Source organism: Pithys albifrons, chromosome 23 (genome assembly GCF_047495875.1).
Source record: "Pithys albifrons albifrons isolate INPA30051 chromosome 23, PitAlb_v1, whole genome shotgun sequence".
NCBI classification, from domain to species: domain Eukaryota; kingdom Metazoa; phylum Chordata; class Aves; order Passeriformes; family Thamnophilidae; genus Pithys; species Pithys albifrons.
This window is the reverse complement of record NC_092480.1, coordinates 7,131,481-7,151,976: the sequence shown is the minus strand read 5'-3', so window position 1 is coordinate 7,151,976 and position 20,496 is coordinate 7,131,481. Positions and strand designations below refer to the sequence as shown.

Sequence of the window (20,496 nt, the reverse complement as noted above, 5' to 3'; positions counted from 1 at the left end):
GCTGGAGGAATGAGGTGGCACTCCCAGCAGAGGTCCCAGCCCAGCCCAGGTGATGGATAAGTCACAGCTCTCCTGAATATTTGGGTGTGATGTGAGTAAAGAACATTCATTTGCCTTCTTTGATTCCCTCGGGCAGGATCTGCAGGAGGCAAATCCTCTAACATGACCATTGCCAATCCCATCTCTAAGCCATGGGATGAAGGGTGTGGGATGAAGGAGTGGGAGCAGCACAAACACCCTCAGAGGGTGGTTCTGCTTTTCCCACCTCTCTCTTGGCACCTGTCCCTCCTCCTGGCACCCACTGAGGGATCACATGTGCCACCATGGGGCACTGGCAGCACGAGCCCCTCCAGCCCATCACCCCGTGGGCAGGGCAGGGCTCCCTGCTGGCTGCCAGCTCCCCAGGCACTCAGAAAAGCAGGGAGGAACTCATCAGAAGTCATCAAACCTTCACAGAATGAACAATAAACTCCAGCATTTCATTTTGGACAGACAAGATGGAATTTTTCAGCTTTCCAATGACAAAAAAACTGAAAAATGAAGGTTATTCACCTCATTTTGACTCACTCATTTCTTTTCTTTCTTCCTCTCTGAAGGAAAGAAATGGAAGAAAGAAAAGGACAAAACCTAAAACCTTATCAAAGACTTCACGTGAGTGAAACCAAGGAGGAAAAAGAGCATGTTGACTTGTTCACTGAGAAACCTTCCATCCCAACCACTGCATCTTCCCAAAGCCCATCTGAAACAAGCCCTGTGTCCACTTCCCCCCCACCAATGGCATGGTCAGTATTAACAGCATCCTGAGCACTGCAGAAATGCCACCAGTCCTTGCTTGTGGCCCATCTTGGAGCCAGCTGAGAATTCCAGTTCAAAGTGGAGGTGCCTGTGGGAGGCTCAGGCTGGAGGTGCTGCTGAGGGAGCAGAACCAGAGTGGAGCTCCTGAATTAAGGGTAAATCCAGGAGTGGCTAAAGATGCAATAAGGGACCCCATGTCCAGCAGGACTGTGATCTGGGGGATTAGGGGTGAGGCCATCAAGTGGAGGTGAAGAAGGTGGTGAAAATATAATAAGGCACAATTTGCAACGCCTGTCAAATTCATGGGTTTTAACTGGAAGGACAATTTATCCAAAGGCTTGAGCCAGAGACTGCATTATTCATTCCCTCCACCAGGCCCTGCTGCACTATTACTTAGAATGATTCAGCTTCCTACTCAGGAGAGGCAAAGCAATAGCCCAGGTAACCCCACACTGCCACAGCCAAAAGTTTGCCTGATCATGCATTTTGTGGTTCTGGAGACCTACAGATAGAGCCACACTCCCACCAACCGCACTCTGCTCACCAATAATCCAGTTTGTGTGGAAAAATAATGCAAAAAAGCCTCAAACCACTGGATGATTGTTTTGTTTGGCCCATTGCAATTAAAAAAAATCTCCCAATTCCTCGTTGGATGATTGCTCCTAATGCTGAGCACCAGTCTTGGCTTTGGAGCCATTAAGGTGGATGTTAAGTGTGAGTGAGCGTTGGGTTTAGCAGTGCTGGGGGAAATCCACCCCATTCCTGCTATTGCTCTGAGCACAGCCATGCCCTGAGCAGGAAATGTGGGATGAGCACTCTGGGATGCTCTTGGCACGGCAGAGACTCACAGCACAGCTCATCAAAGCTGGGGGGGCTGAAACGCTGCAGGTTGGGGTCTTACCCTTTGGCTTCACAGAATCACAGAATAGCCTGAGTAGGAAGGGACCCACCAGGACCATCGAGTCCAACTCCTGGCCCTGCACAGGACACCCCAATGATCCCACCATGTGCTTAGAGCGTTGTTCAAACACTCCTTGAGCTCAGTCAGGCTTCAATCCTGAGCTTTCATGACTGGGGGTTAGAGGAGCAGGAGGAGGTGGATGAGTGAGGAGATGTGGATGCAGATTTCACTCCGAGGCAAACCAGAGGAAGGAGCTGCTGCCACTTTCTGTATCTTTTTGCCCAGTCCAGAAGCACAATCAACACACAAAGCATTATAACCCACCCAGAGGCTGTGCAGCAGAAAAGAAAGGGAAGCAGACGAAAACCGCCCCTCTTATTCTTAATTTACTTCAGTTAATTTTAGTCTAATTTGATCACAGTGTTCTTCTGGAAATATCAGCCCTTCTTTATTAAGGCAGCATTGGCCGTGGAGGCTGCGATCGCGACGCAATCACCTCGTGTGTCATAAAGACTTTCTCTGTTAATTGTTCCGAGGAACTGGAGCTATTCTGCAGCAGGTATGGGATTGCAAAGAGAGATAATTATAACCAGATCTAATTAGTAATTATAGCAGGCCTCTCCTAGAAATTGTTTTTTACCTAAATATTCCCCTGGTCCCCCTAAGCAACCATCGGTGCTGCTGGCAGGGGACAGTGGGTGACACAGAGGTGCTGGCACAAGGTGTGGCTGCTGAGCTGTCCCTGTCCCCATGGCCTCATCCTGGAATGTGATGGAGAACCTCAGCCCGGGGTCTGTGAGGAAAGGGAGCAGGGAGATGGGCAGTGAGGCAGAGCTGAGACAGGAGAGGGTGCTCTTGCCGCAGCAATGGAGGCGCGGAGGGACGAGGGGTGTCCTGGGGCCGGGGGGGTGTCCTGGGGCCGGGGGGGTGTCCTGGGGCAGGGGGCGTGTCCTGGGGCCAGGAGGGTGTCCTGGGGCAGGGGGGATGTCCTGGGGCCAGGGGGGTGTCCTGAGGCTGTGGAGGTGTCCTGGGGACTGCAGGGTGTCCTGGGGCTGGGGGGCTCATGGAGCTGGGGGTCCTTCTGCCTCGACCCACATTCCCAGGATGCTGCTCCTCCCAGGGTTTGCAACAGCAGCAGAAATCAGAAAGGGTTCACAGAGGAGATGGGAAGGAGACACAGAAAGCTGGGAGATGGGTGGGAACTGCTCTCATTGAATTCAGGTCGTGTTAATGGACACAGTACCCCCAAACCTTTCTGTGACAGAGCTCCAGCACCCAGGAGAGAGCCCAGAGCTCCCCACTACCAACACAGCCCTCAGCACATCCCGGTAGGTGCCAGGTGGTAGCACGGGGCATGTCCAGGTTCCAGGGAGCCAAAGGGGCATGTGTACACCCAGGGTGGCAGCTTTGAGGGCAGGAGTTCTGTTCCACTGGAGTCTTGCCCAAATCAGCCTTCTTTCAGTTCAGTTGTAGCAGAATCCCTCATTACAAAAGGGAATCTTCAGACCTCTGCAGTTTTCCTCTCCCACCCTTCTTGCTGCCTCTGCACCAGTCAGAGGTACCTTTGAGCAGCAAAACACCTCCAAGTCCTGCCTGGGGAGCTGAGACAGAAACCAGCAGAGCCAGAAAACTGAACAGCCTGATCTGAGGAGTCTGTGCACAGAAATCCTTGCTCCAGGAGGTTTCCTGAGCCTGTAATCCCCTTTTAGCCCTCCCAGAGGCACCACCCAGAGCAGTGGGTGCTCCCTTTCCTCCTCACCCAACGCCATCCTGTTGTGGGCATCCTTGTGCTGCCTGTCAAGGACTGAGGCCCTGGGACCATCCAAAGCACTTGGGAGGGTGAAAAGGGGAGATGCACAGCTCAGCCTTTGCAGCACAGACAGACAGGACCTCTACAAATCTTTTTTGGTGCAACTTCATAAATTAAGCAGAAAGGTAACAATAACAAGGAAACCTCAGTGATGGAGTGAGAGGTGTCCTGACATGGTCCTTGTCCTGAAGGCAGGGCCAGGAGATGTGAGGAGCACTTAAACACAGGTAGTGAAAGTTGGCTTTAAAGGATTTAGTCTCTGAAACCCAGGCTCTTGTTATGGGGCTGCACCAATTCTGACCCAAATCAGCCTAAATTGATGCACTATTTTTTAATGTAGTTATTTCTTCCAAGCAGAGCCATCTTCTGGGGCCCTCTTGGGCAGCAGTGTTGGCTCACAGTTGGGATGGGATAACTAGGCCAGCTCTGCAGGAATTCTCTGTGACTGGGTTTTTTTGCATGTCTCAGTATCATTCCAGCAGGGAACATCCACAGACAGGAGCCTGTGAGCAACACACCTGTGTGCACGTGGGGGAACCACTGCAGGGGGAGCAGGAGGGAGCAGACAAGGGATGCCAATCCCACACTGCCTCTGTGTCCAGGGGGATGCTGATCCAAGAGAGGGATCCTTATCTGAGAGCTGGATATTAATCTGAGAGTGGGATGCCAATCTGACACTCAGATGCTAATCTGAGAACAGGAGGTTAACCTGAGAGTGGGCTGCTAATTTTGGAGTGGGATGCTAAACCAAGAACAAGATGCTAATCCAAGAGCAGCATGAATTTGAGAGTGGGATGCTAATCCAAGAGCAGGATGCTAATCTGAGACTGGGATGTTAATCTAACAGTGGGATGCTAATCTAAGAGCAGGATACTAATCCGAGCACAGAGATGTTAATCTGAGAGTGGGATGCTAATCCAGGAGCAGGAGGCTAATCCAAGAGCAGAGTGTTAATCCAAGACTGAAACTCCAATCTGACAGTGGGCTGCTATTCCAAGAGCAGGATGTTAATTTGAGAGTGGGATGCTAATCTGAGGGTGGGATGTTAATTTGAGATTGAGATGCTAATCTGAGACAGGGATGCCAATAGGCAGTGGGATGTCAATCTGAGAGTGGGAGGCAGTCCAAGAACAGGCTGTTAAATGAGAGCCACACACTAATGTGAGAATGAGATGCTTCCAGGAGTGGGATGCTAACCTGACAGCAGGGTGTTACCTGAGATCTGGGTGCTAATCCATGTGCAGAGATACCCATTTTCCCAACCTGCAGTGCCATCCCTGAAACAGGAGAAATCCCCCTGAAACACATGGCTGTGATTCAGCTGTTGGTGTCCATCCCATGGGGATGGACAGACCCTCCACCCTCTTCCCCCATGTGGCCTAGAGCGGGATGTGCCACCTCAGTTCCCACCACTCTGACCAGGGCTCCTCAACCCAGACGGTGCCTCTGACCTGGATCCCTTTCAGCCTGAGGTCCCTTCACAGCAAAGTGATTCAATTAAACCCTGGTTCACAGAGAGGGCTAAAAACAAGAGAGGAGGGGAAAAGAAGTGCCCAACAACAACAAAAATCCGCCCTCCCAAGAACAATTTTCTTCTATGGATTTTTAAGACCAGCGGCTGGAGAATCACTTTCTTGTTTCTGTGCTGTCTCTCCAGTCAATAAATAAGAGGGAAATAAAGGATTTCAGAGAAAATAGAATGCAGTCAAAAGGTAAATTGTGGTCTTAAAAGCTCCTAAGAGACTGTCACCGACTTTGAAATGTTTCCTAGTTTGAGACCATTTCCTCCTGACTACATGGTTTCCACTCCTTTATTTGCATCTCTGGGAGGTAATCTTTAAAACTGATTTTCCCCTGGTTGCATTTCATTGGCAAAGAAACTAAACAGGCTGCTGCATTACAGTAATAACATCAACACTGCAGCCACCTTCGCCTTAATTATTTCTCTGTCTTGCCACCAGAACCAGTTAAAGGAGATTTATATTTGGGTGGGGAGGAGGGGGGTGAAGTGGCATGTGTGTGGATGGGTGAGATAACCTGGAAAAACCGATTCCTCCCTTGTTATGTGCCACCAGCAGTAAAAAAAAAAAGGTCAAATAATAATAAAAAATACACGAGGTAAAAGGTTTGGGCCATTTAAGTAATAATAATGTCAGCATTTCACCTGTCTCTTGCTTAATTATTTCCTTCTCTCAGCTCTGCCACCTGAACCAGTTTAGATAAGATTTCAGTGTGGATAAGGAGGAAGAACCTGTATCCTCCAAAGCAGATAAACCTCTTTTTCCCATGGAAAGGAAGAGAACACGTCACTAAAGCCTTCCTGCTGCCTACTCCAGAGTTATCAACAGCCTCTTAGCAAAAGTCTTGCCACTAAAACCTTGTGAGGTTTTGCAAAATACTACAAGATAAGAGAAAAGCACTTGTAAAGACAAGAAAGGGAGGCTGGAGTGTGCAAAGCAGCTCATCACCATCCGTGTCTGGTCAACTCAAACTCAAGGTGACCCCAAAAAGCACCAAGGAGGGAGAAACCCGTGTTTATGGGGAGTCCAGAGGCTTTGTGAAGGTCTCCTTGTACATGTAGGATGTCAAAGTGGCCTTCTGAGTCGGCTGTGCTTGAGAGGTACTTCCTTCCAGACCTCCTGCTCTGTCCTTGTAGGTCTCCCTCCCTCCACATCCACCTTTGTCCATCACCCAGGTGTTTTGGAACAAGGCTGGTTTGTCAGGAGAAGAACTTGATAGTACATAAAGTCATAGAAACATAGAATCCCAGAATGGTTTGGGTTGGAAGGGATCTTAAAGCTCTCTGGGTCTAACTCCTGGCCACCTTCCACTGTCCCAGGCTGCTCCAAGACCCAGCCTCCAGAAAATCTCACTATCCCTGCTCATCTTCACCATAAATACAGTTCTGACCCTCCACCTGGTTCTCTCTCATTACTGACATCATAGAGATTCCAGAATTGGTTGGGTTGGGTTGGGTTGGGAGGGACCTTAATGTCCATCCCATTCCATCCCCTGCCATGGGCAGGGACACCTCCCACTAGCCCAGGTTGCTCCAAGCCCTGTCCAACCTGGCCTTGGACACTCCCAGGGATGGGGCAGCCACAGCTTCTCTGGGCACCTGTGCCAGGGCCTGCCCACCCTCACAGGGAAGAATTTATTCCCAATATCTAATCCAAATCTCCCTTGGTTTAAAGCCATTCCCCCTTCAAGCCCTCCATGACCTTGGAGCCAGGGAAAGGAGGTAGGCCCAGGACTCCTGTATGGCTGGAGATGTGGATCTGGCAGGTAAGGGCCCCCTCGGGTTTGGATTGAGGTCCTGGAAGCCACATTCCTGCTGCTCCCTGCAGGCAGCTCCAGCTCCAGCCCTGCCAAGCCCCGTGCTGGCAGCTGGGGCTGTGTGCAAACATTCCCAGACACCTTGGGACACCCATGAGCTCCCAGCAGGCTGCTGGAAGCTCTCCACCCATGGCAAGGAGGCTCAGAGCCATGGAGAGTGTGTTTGGTTGGGCAGGAGATGCTGCCAGGGGAGGGTGGGATGCTCTTGGCTGCTCTGCACCTCACGACACTGCGGGTACTGCAGGGGAACATTGGGAAAGGGAAAGAAGCAGCCCTCTGGATACAAAATCAGGAGTTTCTGCTCTCCACTTGTACTGCAGAGTTTACTTTTACTATACAGTTTTCACCCTTCAGTGGCTCAGATGTTCTGCCTGTGCTTCCTTGCTGACCCACAGGCCAGTCCTCAAAGCAGTATTTGCTCAGGGTTTTGCATCTGTGTGGCTTTAAAGTCCTTTTTTTCTTTTTAAATAAATTCAGAGTGGGTAAAAGCTTTCACTCTTGATTTACAACAGGCTGGAGAGTGATGCTGCTTGTTTGTGCTGGAAGGCAAGAGAGCAGGGGATGAGGAGGGTGCATCTGAACAACCTGGTCTAGTGGAGGGTGGCCTTGCCCATGGCAGGGTATTGGAATGAGATGAGCTTGAAAGCCCTTTCCAGCCCAAACCAGTGTGGGATTCTGGAATCCCTATGATGTCAGTAAAGAGGAAGAACCAGGTGGAGGGTCAAACCTGGAATGAAGATGGACAGGAGGAACAGTGGCAGTGGGATTTTCTGGAGGTTTGGGCTCTGAGCAACCTGGGATAGTGTCAGGTGATCCTGCCCATGGCAGGGGGTTAGAACCTGATGAGCTTTCGGGTCCCTTCCAAGCCAGTCTGGGATTCTGTGACTCTGTGATGATTTCTGAGCCATGATGTAGGTGCAGGGGAGAAGAGAGACCTCGTTGCAGAGAAGTGTTTGTACCTGTGCACTACCTGTCCTCAGCTGAGGGGTGAGAATCTTCCCCCAGGAATCACCACTGAGCTCCGTGCTCTGCTTATCACCCCAGCCCTGGCAGCTAATTGGATTCTGCTGCTCCAGCCCCCAACAGTGGGTCTGGGTTTGGCCCCGTGGCTCTTCCCACAGAGCCTCCCTGCTGCTGCTTATGCTTCTGAGCTCCCCCAGCTTCCCTTTGCCTGGCCCTGATTATATTGGGTCTGCATGTGTAAGTACAGCCTCCTGCCATCCTAATCATCTAAAGTGGCTATTTGAATAACAGTTGTTGGTGCCTGTAGTTTCCTGTAATTTTCCAAAGGAAACAAATCCATGCAGACTGCAATTTTGCGCCTATGAATTTTGAATGAATATCTCTAAGAGCCTCAAATTCTCTCTCCCTTCCTTCCTCCCCTCCCCTCCCCTCGCCTGCCTCCCAGGCCCAGCTGAGACAGTGGCTGCCACGAGGGGCATGATCCAGAGGCTCCTTTCAGAAGGAGGATCTGGGGCTAGGAAGGCTCCATTGCTCTTAGGACAGGCACCAAAGCACAGGCAGAACCCACTGGGGGAGCTGGAGGAGGAAGGTGGCTGAGTTGCACCAAACTCATAGGAACAGACCTGCTCCATGGCAGGACAGAGCAGGGCATGGAGGCAAAAGCATCTTTCGAGCCTCAAGTGTCACGATTTTGCCTTTTGTTGCCACCTTCAAACTAAGCTTGGGAGGTCCCTGACTGCCAAGCTCTGATGGTACCTGCCCTTTGGAGGTGCTGGCCAAGCTCTTCACCTTCTAACTCAGAGCAGCTGGAGGACATTTCTCCTCCAGAGCTAATCTCAGTGATGGTGCCAGCCCCTATTTATCACAGAATTATGGAATGGTTTGGGTTGGAAGGGACCTTAAAGCCCATCTCATTCCACCCCCTTGCCATGGGCAGGGACACCTTCCACTATCCCAGATTGCTCCAAGCCCTGTCCAGCCTGGCCTTGAACACTTCCAGGGATCCAGGGGCAGACACAACTTCGCTGGGCAGCCTGTGCCAGGAACTCTTCACTCTCACAGGGAACAATTTCTTCCATTCCAAATGTACCCTGTTTCATTTTAAAGCCATTATAACCCTCTCCCTCTCAAGTTTCCCCTCCTGTTCCTCTGTGTGCAGTTTTATGACACTGAGGGTTCTCCTTTTTTATGACATTGTTGTTTTTAAAGTGTTTTTATCACCTGGTTTTATTACAAAATTACCGTACAGCCCCCCAAGTGCTGTAGCAGTGAGGAGGGAGAGCAGCTCTGGAAATGCAGCAACTCTTTGCTGAACAGCTTGCCTGGGAAGGGGCTGTGATTTGGTGATGGATGAAGTGCTTCTTATCCGGTGTATTTTTATCCATAAATATATAAAGCACTTTGTGATCCCAGTGGATACAAGGCACTATATAAATGTAAATCATTATCATTATCATTAAATACCTTCTGCATCTTTTAAACCTACCAGTTGGAATCAGATACGAAGGGGGCAGCTGCTGTCTGGGTTTTGTTGGTGAACCAAATGTGAGAGTTGTGATTTTTGGCTTCGTTAGCAATTAAATGGGATCTCGTGAAAGACTCTTATTTCTTCCATCGCAATTTTTTCGTGCTGCCACTGATTTGAAAGTCACTTCTCACCCACTAGGAGAAATCTCTGCAGAATTCCCTAGCAACAACCTGAATAAGGAGCAGCCACCTCGGGGATGTGGATGTTCCCGGGATTATCCGAACGCCCCGTGGGCTGTCCGTGTCCATCCCTCTGTGCTGCCCTGAGTAGGGGACAGTGAGAGGATCCCTCGTGTGCTGCTGGGTCATAGGGAGGAGAGTTCAGCCCCTACATGATTTAAGACTCAGTGGAGTTTATAGACACTTGTCTCCACAGCTCTGACTCTGCAGCATTTCTGCTTGGCCGTGGCCCAGCCCTGGAGTGACTGCACAGCCCCTGGATGTCGCTCCCGTCACAGTGAGCACAGGGAACAGGGCAGACCATGTTCAGCACCCCAAATTTCCTGTCCCTGCCTCACCCAGCATCTTTCCCCCTTTCTTTAAGGGAGGATTTGAGCCTGAAGGACTCCCTCAAGGTTGCATATGGAGGCTTTGGCAGCACAGAAATGAACCCAGGACATCCACGTTTCCATCGAGGCCATAAATCACTGGATTCCCTTTCTGCCCACACAGCCTGGGGGTCAAGCCAGGCAGGCAGGATGCTGGATGCCCCTTCCCAGCTTTTCCTGCCCGTATTTTGTCACTGAAGCTTGTCTTTCTTCTTACACTTCCAGCAAAGCCACCCAGTGCCAGCTACTGACAAATGCTCCCTGTGGGAATTCATCTCCAGCTGCATTTTCCTACAGTCACAGAATCCCAGACTGGTTTGGTTTGGGAGGCACCTTAAAGCTCATCTCATTCCGATCCCTTGGCATGGGCAAGGACACCTCTCATAAGACCAGGTTGCTCCAGGCTCTGTCCAACCTGTCCTGAAACCCCACGTTTGGGAGGCAGAAGCACAAAGATGTAAGTGTACTTTCCCGCACATTTATTCATCCTTCCCATGCTCCACTGGCATTTTCCCAAGGGACATGACTGATGGAGGGCCTGGATACACTTGGAGTGTACTGAAGGGCAGGTCCTGACCCCAGGCACTGGGGACTGGCTGTTCTGAGCACCCAGGGGACCATCAGCAACAACATTTCGTTTCCCCTTGTCACGACATCTGAAGGGATGGAGTTGGAAAGCTTGGATGTGTCATGGATCTGAGCCCTGATCTTTAATCCCCACTAACCTGCAAACAGAGGTTTGCAAAGGTTTTGCAACATTTAGTACTAGAACAAGGTTTTTCCTAGTTTTCTATTTTTTTACCCAATTCTTTTCATTCTGTTTTCCCCAGCCCCTCATGAGCTGCAGCCTCCTGCTGCCCAGGGGAAATCTTCCATTTAGCTACATTTTCCTTTCTCATTTCATGCTGTAATGGGGATTCATCATAGGTGTTAAATCCATAATTTGCCATGAATCCCTTGTCTCTCTCTGTGGAGGTCAGAGTTGAGGAGTTTAGAGGAACCCCATCGTGTGGCTTCATGCCTGTCCTGGGGGAGAGTTCCAGACTAATTCCCAGGAGCAGGAGGAGGCTGGAGAGTCCTGGGTGGGTCATGTCGATACTTTTCCCCCTCTCTTTGCCACATTAAGAGGCAAATTTGAGCACACAAGGCACATTTAATGTCAAAAAAAGAATAACAGCCCCTTCCAGAGGGTCATTTGTCCAACCTCTCCTTGGCCTGCGAGGAATATCCCAGAGCATGGGTGGTTATTCACTGTTAATTACCAAGGACACCCACAGGTTGCTCATTCAGACGTGACTATCCACTTTTGCAGCCCAAGGTGAGCCCAAAGAAACGCCACGGCCCCAAACCCATCCCAGTCCTGCCGCTGGATGGGAAGCTGAAATCCATCACATTGACAGGGGCATCAAACACCACTGGGAAGTGGCAGAACAGAGAGCACTGTGATGGATGTGTAACAAAGATTCATCTCAGGGTTCCCAGCCCTTCCTCCACCATGAGCTGGGAGATGCTGGCTGTGCTGGGAGCCGTGCTGAGAAGCCTGAACCCTCTCATGGATGGCAGAACTGCTCAGGGGGCAAGGCTGGGCAACACTTCACAGAGCAGGGAAATGCAAAAGACAAGTAAGGAGGGCCAGCAAAGCTCTTGGACCCAGGAGAACACATTCCAGCAGGCTGGGCACCAGCGGAGGGCTGGGGTGGCTTCAGGCAGTCTCTCCCCGAGTGCCTCCTCCACTCTCCAGGCTGGTCCTGCCCTGCTGAGCTGCCGGTTCATTTTTCACCGGGGGATCGATAGCAAAGCGGGGGCTGTCGCTCAGGTGATGTCACGCTCCGAGGGCCTCGTTCTTCTCTGCCAGCTGACAAGGGGAGAGGGAGTCAATACCTGTGTCAGGTCACTAACAACCCTCTGAGTTCCTGGCGGGGCCGGATCCCGGGCTGAGCGGGCACCGAGCACGCCCCGACGCTCCGATCTATATCCCGGCCATGTGTGCAGCTGGGAGAGGCACAAACGGAGCTCTGGAGCACAGATGCAGATACAGAGGAGCACGGGCAGGATGCAGATGGGGGAGTTGTGTCTTGATTGGCAGGAGGGAGAATTGTGCGTAGGCGAGCACAGCGCAGAGATCTGCACGTGCGGGTGATGCCGAATGCAAGGTGTCAGCGATCCAAAAGGGCATGAAGCAGAATAATGTCCCCTGTCCACGGGCATTGCAGGGAGCAGGAGCCGCTGGATGCAGTGCCTGATGCAAAGGGAAAGGCTGGTGTGATGCAGAGGGAGCACTGGCTCCCACATGGTGTCTGCAGACTGGGGGGGTTTGGGGGTGGGATGCAGAGGGGTTGTGTGTGCCCAGAGCAGCAGTGGGGGCAGACACAAGTCCAAGTGATGAGCACAGCAGGACAGAGGGATCCTGACACACAGCAGACACCCCCACACCACAGCGACATCACAGCCCTCCCAGCAGGGAGGAACTGCCCACGGTGCCTGTGCGAGGGGCGGGGTGGGGGCAGAGCCAGCAGGAGGGGCTGGGAGGAGGGAAAGGGATGACAGAGAGTCAGGAAGGTTTTTTATCAGCCCCTCTGTGCTTTGCATCCATCAGGTGGGTCCAGAGCAGCAGCCTCTGTGCAGAGAAGGCAAATGCTTCATGTCTGATAAAAGCAGGGGTCAGAGCCACGGTGCCCCCCTGGCACCGAGACACGGAACCACAGATGGGCACAGGAACCTGAGCATTAATCATTGCCAGCCGTGGCTCTTCCTATTTGCTCTGTGGTCCTTCAGCCTTCAGTGTGCAGGTGGGAATGCTGCTGTGCCTCTGAGCAGTTAAGGAAGGGGAGGTTTCATGGGACAGGTGGCACCACTCAACCCAGGGCTTTAAGAAAACGTGAATTTTGCAAGAACTATTCATAAAATAGTGTGAGCCCATAACTCTGGACCAAGGTTTGAGGAAGCAGAGGCAGCATCTGCTCAGTGCTGGCCTGGCCCTGCTAAACTTCCCTCCATGTGATTAAACACCAGCCCCTGCTCAGGTATAGCCCTGTCCTGTTGGGAAGGACACAGACCTGTCACAGTGGGTCTGGAGGAGGGCCCAGAGATGCTCTGAGGGCTGGAGCCCCTCTGATCTGGGGACAGGCTGGGAGAGCTGGGGGTGTTCTCCTGGAGAAGAGAAGGCTCCAGGGACACCTGAGAGCTCCTTCCAGTGCCTAAAGGGGTTCCAGGAGACCTGGAGAGGGACTTTGGGCAAGGGGTGCAGGGACAGGGCAAGGAGGAATGGCTTCCGACTGCCAGAGGGCAGGGATAGATGGGATATGGGGAAGGAGTTCTTGGCTGTGAGGTGGGCAGGTCCTGGCAGAGGTTGCCCAGAGAAGCTGTGGCTGCCCCATCCCGGGGAGTTTCCAAGGCCATGATGGGGCTTGGAACAACCTGGTCTAGTGGAAGGTGTCCCTGCCCATGTCAGGGGGTTGGGTTCCCTCCAACCCAAAGTATTCTGTATTTCTGATGTTACTTATAATTTTTAGTGCCTGTAATGTGAAATAAAGCCCTTTCTTAGCTTTCTTCTCCCCAGTCTGTATAATCAGAGTCATTATTGTCCTGTCTGTCCCGGCAGTGGCAGAGCCCGAGGTGGGTGACACCCACCTTGAGAGGACCCACCTCAGACCCAGTTTTCTGGCACATGGTCCCTGTCTCTGGCCTGGTTTCCAGCTCCAGACTGCACGAGGCAAGGCTGCCTTTCACCTGGAATTTGACAGAGCCCTGCTTTGCCTGGCTGGGTCTGGTCAATCCCATGGAGATGCCTTCCCACTCCAGAGCCACACAAGGACATGAGCAAGGAAACCTGGCCACCCTCTGCTATCAAAAGGAGCCGGCTCAGAGCGCTGTAAACTTAAGCTGCTCAGACATGACATCAAATATTTAGGTTATTTGGGATTTGTGCTCGATTGTTTGATGTTTCTGTTTCGTTCCCAGAAGAGCTGGTTGCTGTTTTGCCACTGAAAATATTCCCAGCAGAAAATGCAGCTTTGTGAAGACCCAAACTTGTTCAAGGAGAAGAGACTGTCTGCAAGAAAATGATCACATTTTCATCACTTTTTTTTTTGTTCTGAATTGACATCCTGGCTCTACATGCTCTGAATTTTGCATTCAGAGAATTGAATTCTATTAAAAACTGTGGAAAAAAGGTTCCAAGTTGAACTGTTACCGGATTTGAAACATCACCTTGTTACATTTTTTCCTTGCAGATCAGCATAACAAACAAATATTGAAAAATAGCCTTTCCCAGGCTGTAACCTCTTTATTTCCTGATCAAACCCCACTAAAGAACAGGAAAGCTGGGAAATGCAGATGTCTCAAGCTGGCAGTCATCATTTTGGTAATGGAAATGCTTACTCTGCTCTGCAGGGGAGGACTGGAAAGACTTGGCAAGAAAGAGGCTGGGAATAAAATAAAAAATGAAATAAAGAGAGGAAAATTGTTGTGATTGAATGTGGTTGCACTTGACACCCCAGTGACCCCTCTTCTCCTGTCCCTGACTTGTGCCATTGTAAGAGACAGGAGCTCTCATTTCAAATTAACTTAATCTGTAGAGTTAAATAATTCATGTTGATTTAAGAAAGCTTTATTCCTAATGGGACACACGTGAAGGCAGAGTTAATATTAGAAGAGGCTGTGGAGGGGGAGGAGAGAGGGAATTAGACTATAAAAGGTGAAGATACAAGTTAATTGCCTATCAATTATTCACCTTAAGTCTCTGGAAGTCACTCCCTTACCTCCCTCCTCACACCCTCATATCCCGTTTTCCCGGTTGTCACCAAGCTCCCGTTGGCACCTCTGGGATCAGCCTTTTCCCTGTGCCAGGCAAGTGGTATCCAGGATCTTCCCGGGGCAGCCTGTGGCACACGGCAGGGCTGGAGGTGACCCATCTCATGCTGGGGAGGACGGACCAGGACAGGCTTGGGATGCACATGCCAAGGAGAGGAGCCATCCAGACTCCCAACAGTTCACCATCCATCTGCTCCCTTGCCTTGGCCTCCCCACCCAGGTCCTGCTGCCCCTGGTCACCGAGGGCCAAGGTGTGGCAGCGCCACGGCCACATGGGCACCGTGAGCCTGCAGCCCCCTCCCCTCCCCTCTGCTCCCTCCAGGGGAAGCCAATGCTCTCTTCAAAGTTGCTCCTCGCTCTGCTGCCTCCGAGATCTGGGAACTCAACACTAATTAACGTGTCTGCAAATCCCAGCTCGGCTGGAGGGGCCTCCAGTTCCTTCACGGTCCAAGGGGAGTGCAGAGGGATCCACGAGCGAGCCCTCTGGCTCCTCAGACTACATGGCTGGCAGATGCATATTTTAACAACACACATCTGTTGGCAATATAATCCCTTGTATTTGCCCTCCCTGCTCCGAGCTTTGATGGAAGACCGGAGGGAACTCTCCAGTGGTTACAGCCAAAGTGTTTGCTTTGCAATTTCGCTCGATTGCTGCCTGATTTTATTTTTAAATTTCTCCAAGTCCTAATCAGGCTCTTACTTTATTTAATTAATACCCTGGCTTAGTTAAATAGATCATAAATTAAGCAGCCCTGCCATAAAAGAAGTACCAGGTAGCAAATAGCCCTCCTGTGGCTTCCCAAAGCCTGCTTGGCTTGGGCTCCCCTGACACCCTTTGCTTGCAGAAGCCATGGATGTTGCCATATTTCCCAAATCCCATCCCATCAGGTTTATCAGCCTTCCCTGCTGGGACAGAAGTCCTGAGGAGATTGGGCAACGACCCTTTCCCCAGACATTCTGGGCAATGGTAGGAGGGAAGGTGAGGAAGCCCTGGAGAAGGGGGGCCCTCCAGCTTTGGGATGCATTGTATCCACCTTCCCAAGCAGTATTTGTCACTGAGACTCCACAAAGAAAAGATTTTTCCTGATGCTGATGACACTAATAGGCTCGTCTGTTTGAATGTTTGGACTTCCAAGGCTACGGAATGATCTGTTCCACTACATTTAACCATGTAGATTTGAAAACAATGTGACAAAACCTTAAATATTTAATTAAAATATGGTGTAGCTCTACATCTGAGCAGGGAAGTAGGAGACATCAGCCCCATAAAGCTGTTGTCAGACATGAATGACAGCAGTTGGAGCCTGGATTGGGAGGCATTAGGGGATTTCCTGATACCAAGGAAGTGGAAAAGCTGGCAAGAATAGACAAGGCAGCACCAAGTCATGCAAAAAAACCAGGCACGGTATTTTCCAGAGACAAGAAGGTGAAGGAGAGGGATGGGGGTCCCCAGAACTGCCTCCAACACCCAACTGGCTGAGGAGCCCCTGGGCCTGTGGCAAATCAGCAGCAGATGTGGGGCTCCCAGTCACCAGAGCCTCCCAGTTACCGGAGCCTCCCAGTTACTGGAGCCTCCCAGTTACTGGAGCCTTCCAGTCACCAGAGACACCCAGTTACCGGAGCCTCCCAGTTACTGGAGCCTCCCAGTTACTGGAGCCTTCCAGTCACCAGAGACACCCAGTTACTGGAGCCTCCCAGTCAGCAGAGCCTCCCAGTCAGCAGAGCCTCCCAGTTACTGGAGCCTCCTGGTCACTAGATCCTTCCAGTCACCAGAGCCTCCCAGTTACTGGAGCCTCCCGATCACCAGATCCTTCCAGCTACCAGAGCCTCCCAGTTACTGGAGCCTCCCAGTTACCGGAGCCTCCCAGTCACCAGAGCCTCCCAGTTACCAGAGCCTCCCAGTCAGCAGAGCCTCCCAGTCACCAGAGCCTCCCAGTTACTGGAGCCTCCTGGTCACTAGATCCTTCCAGTCACCAGAGACTCCCAGTTACTGGAGCCTCCCAGTCAGCAGAGCCTCCCAGTCACCAGAGCCGCCCAGGCACTGGAGTCTCCCAGTCACCAGATCCTCCCAGTCACCAGATCCTCCCAGATACTGGAGCCTCCCAGTCAGCAGAGCCTCCCAGTTACTGGAGCCTCCCAGCTCTGCCCTACCTGGGACAAATCGTTTCCTTGAGAGCTGCACAGTTTGTAACCCGACCCAGCAATGTCTTAGGATTCCTCTCCTGCCCAGGTGATGTCTGCAGCCTCAGGGCAGGCTGGGCACACCAGGATGATGGAACAGCCCACAAGCATATTCAAGTGAGGCAGCTCAGGCAGCTTTGTCACATCCCGTCCTAACCCAGCAGGATGAAAGCTGGGAGAGCCCCATCCTTCTGGAGCAGCTGCTCAGCTCACAACTAAAGCAGGCTCGTGCAGCAGATCCTGAGAGGGGAGACGTCTGCACAGCTGGGGGCACTGCACACCTGGAAAACATCCCTCCCCTTCCCTGCACAAACCCAGCTCACAGCCAGTTCAGCCTGACAGGCTGCACATTTCACTGCCTGTCAGAGCCAGTGATGGCTCTGAAAACATGAGGTGTTGAGGCACCTGCTCCTCATGGGCCATTTCTGTCCCCTCCACTGGGGTGGGTGAAACACAGAGCACAGATCCCAGTGCAGCTCCTGCCCTCACTGCAGGACACACCAGCCCAGCCCAGTGGTGACAGTGGGAGCTGCTGGTCACCAGCCACCTCCCAGCCCCTTTCTGAGGGTGGGATGGTCCCTCCTACCTCCCCAGCCAGCCCAAAATTTCATAGAATCACAGAACTGCCTGAGCTGGAAGGGACCCACAAGGATCATCCAGCCCCACTACTGGCCCTGCACAGACATCCCAACAATCCCACCCTGTGCCTGGGAATGTTGTCCAAACATGCTTTGGACCGTGACCACTTTTTATCCTCCAGAACACCTGCATAAATACATCTAAAGTGAAAGATGAGCCACCAGTGGGTTCCAAATCCACATTTGTTCATCAATTTGGCCTAAGCTGAACACGCTGTAAGTTTAATTTTCTTAAAAGGAAAACACTCTGCAAATATAAGTTGCTGAGCATCTTAGGTAAATGTACCAATTAGCAACTACCATGTATATCCACATAAACATTAACTACTATCTATTCAACTCATTCCATAACCCCAAAGATAATAACGATTTCCTTTTGATCCATAAAAACATCTCTCTGCTCAATCAACGCTTGGCGGCAGCTCTGACGTACGCCCTGGGACTAAATTAGTTTTGAAATCTTTAGCACTAATTAAATAACATTATTTCTTTTGTGTGGCTCCAGCAACGTCTTCTGCTTTCACAACAGAAGGAGGGAGCCTGGGTGAAGGAGGGGCTGTTGGAGAGCACGGCAACCTCCCGCTCTCCGCTTCATTTCCAGGATTCTCTCATGGATGGGCACATGGCAGAGCTTGGAGATGCTGCCAGGGGTGGACTGAGCAGAAGGATGGATCAAAGGAAAAGCATCATTATTGTCAGTGTCAGGGAAGGAAGGGATGGAAGCTGTGTAAGCTTGGGGGCAGGGAACACTGTAGGGTGGTGGAGATTGAAAAACGAACACAGGAGAAGTTGTAAACCCAAAATTAGAACTGGGGTTTGCTGCGAGGAGCAGACTCTGGTCAGGTGAACCTTCAACCACAGCCAGCACCTTAATTTACTTCTTTTGGGCGCTTAAAACTTATTGGTGTTGATCTGAATAAAAGCACTTGGTTTGGATATTTTAAAAAGATTTTTTCCCCCTAGAAATTAACCAGGAAAAAAAAAACAAACAAAAAAACCCCCCAAATCCAAACTTCAATTCAGACAAACTTAAATATGCAAATGGTTTCACTTTGGGGGTTGAATAATCAGGACAGATCTGGGAGCAGCAGTACAGACTGGGTTTTGTCCAAGCTTTTCAAGAAAAATACCATTTTCATTAATTTCTCTGGAGCCACGTGCATTCCGGGAAGCGTCTCTGGCACAGCCTGTTCCCAGCACTCCTGGAGCAGAGCCCTCACACCCAGGGCACCCGCTGCCAACTGAGCCCTCCAGCTGTGCCACGGCTTCTCTCCCATCTCCCACCCAAAAAGGGTCTTTACCAGATTTTGGGAGCCACTTCCAGTTTTCAATCCCATGCAACACCCTCCTGTGCTGCTCATGGGAAAGATTAATTACTGAGAAATGGGATGATAAAATATTAATAAGAAGTTAGTAGGAAAATATTCAATAGTGTGGACTAAGCCTTTCCTCAAGTGGTGGATTCACCCCAGCCCTGCTGCAGAGCAGCGTTGCAGGAAGGGCAACACATTTATCATGACACTGAAACTCTTCATAACCTTAAATTTATGGACATACACTCTCCAGCTGTTGTGTAGATTCATAGAGCTGAAGTGCCAAACATTTGGTACCTCTGTTACTCATCCCAGAATTGCTGTACAGCCTCCCTGAGGTGTTTTACTCCCTAAACAGCTCCCTTTGCTCCCGTTCTCAGGATGGAGCCACACCCCATTGCTCTCACCATGGATTCATTTCCAATCCTCTTGACTGAGCAACAAAACGTTTTGTCCAAAAGCCACTCAGTGCGACCACAAGGACACAAACACCCCCAGTGTGACGGGGAGATGGGACTCACCCAGGACAGTCAGCCGGGCAGGTCTGGATCGGATGGCAGCCTGGATGGCCTGGCACTCGTACACGGCGTCATCCTGGAGGTCAGCCCGCAGGATTTTCAGGTGGTGCTGCCCCGACAGATGGTCTCCTACGACCAGGTAGCGCGGGTAACCTGCCGGGCACAGCGACGGGTCAGGGGCGACGAGCCCGAGGGTGGGGAGGGCAGAGCACAGACCCAGAGCCCCACACCCCAGACCCTCCCAGGCAGCTCCCTCCCCTCCCTGACAGCCAGCCCAAGGACACAGAGAGAGGGAACCTCCCAAATTTGGGGAAGAGAAGGCACGTTTCACCCTACAAGTTTGAAAAAGAAGTCCCAATGAGGAGCATTGACTGAAATCCCCAGGAATCATGGAGGGTTAAGGGTTGGAAAGGACCTTAAAGATCATCTAGTTGCAACCCTTCCTGCCATGGGCAGGGGCACCTCCCACTAGACCAGGTTGTTCAAGACCTTATTCAAGCTGGCCTTGGACACTGCCAGGGTTGGAGCATCCACAGCCTGCCTGGGGAAGGAAAAGGGATGAGCCCTTCCAGCAGGAAACCCATCACCCCTGGCTCCTCTGCCACCTGTCATGGGATTTCCTCAGCTCCTGAAGCAGCTGTGGTGAAACCCTGTAATACTTCCATGGCTAGGCCTGTATAAAGCTGGGTCTGGGGGGCACCAGCAGCCCTGGCCAGCCTGGCTGGACACACAGGGAGCAGCAGGGCAGGAAGGCTGCCCTCATCCTGGCACACCCTGTACGGCACAGCCAGCCTGGCACACGCCTGGGCTTTTGTTGTTTTCTCGAGTTATCAACAGCAGGATTTGCTCTCCTGAACCATGAGAAATACAAGTGATGGGTTTGTTTGTATTTTGCTAATTAGACACTGGCTGAGCTGGTATCACACGAGCTGGCAGCTCCTCTGGCTTCCAGCAGCCCCAGCTCTGTTAATTGTGGAAGTCATTCCCATCAGCTCCATCCTCCACTGGAGCTGTTGTTACCCAGTCGTGCTGCAAGGTCTTGCATGGAGAGCTCAGCTCTCTAATGGCTGTGAGTGCTGTGGCACAGAGCTTTGAAAAACAGGTGAAGAGGGGGCTGCTCACTCGAGCACGGCTGTAAACGAGCAATTATATGT

The 20,496-nt window shown here is 51.4% G+C and overlaps 1 protein-coding gene across 3 annotated transcripts in view; it reads right to left on the bottom strand.

Annotated features, from left to right (window-relative positions):
* Positions 1-20,496, bottom strand: part of KIRREL3 (kirre like nephrin family adhesion molecule 3) — a 379,232-nt gene that overhangs the window by 79,676 nt on the left and 279,060 nt on the right. For all 3 annotated transcript variants that reach the window (XM_071576137.1, XM_071576138.1, XM_071576139.1), the window contains one exon: positions 19,346-19,495. In XM_071576137.1, coding sequence (XP_071432238.1) covers positions 19,346-19,495 — 150 coding nt within the window. The remainder of the gene's footprint in view (positions 1-19,345; positions 19,496-20,496) is intronic.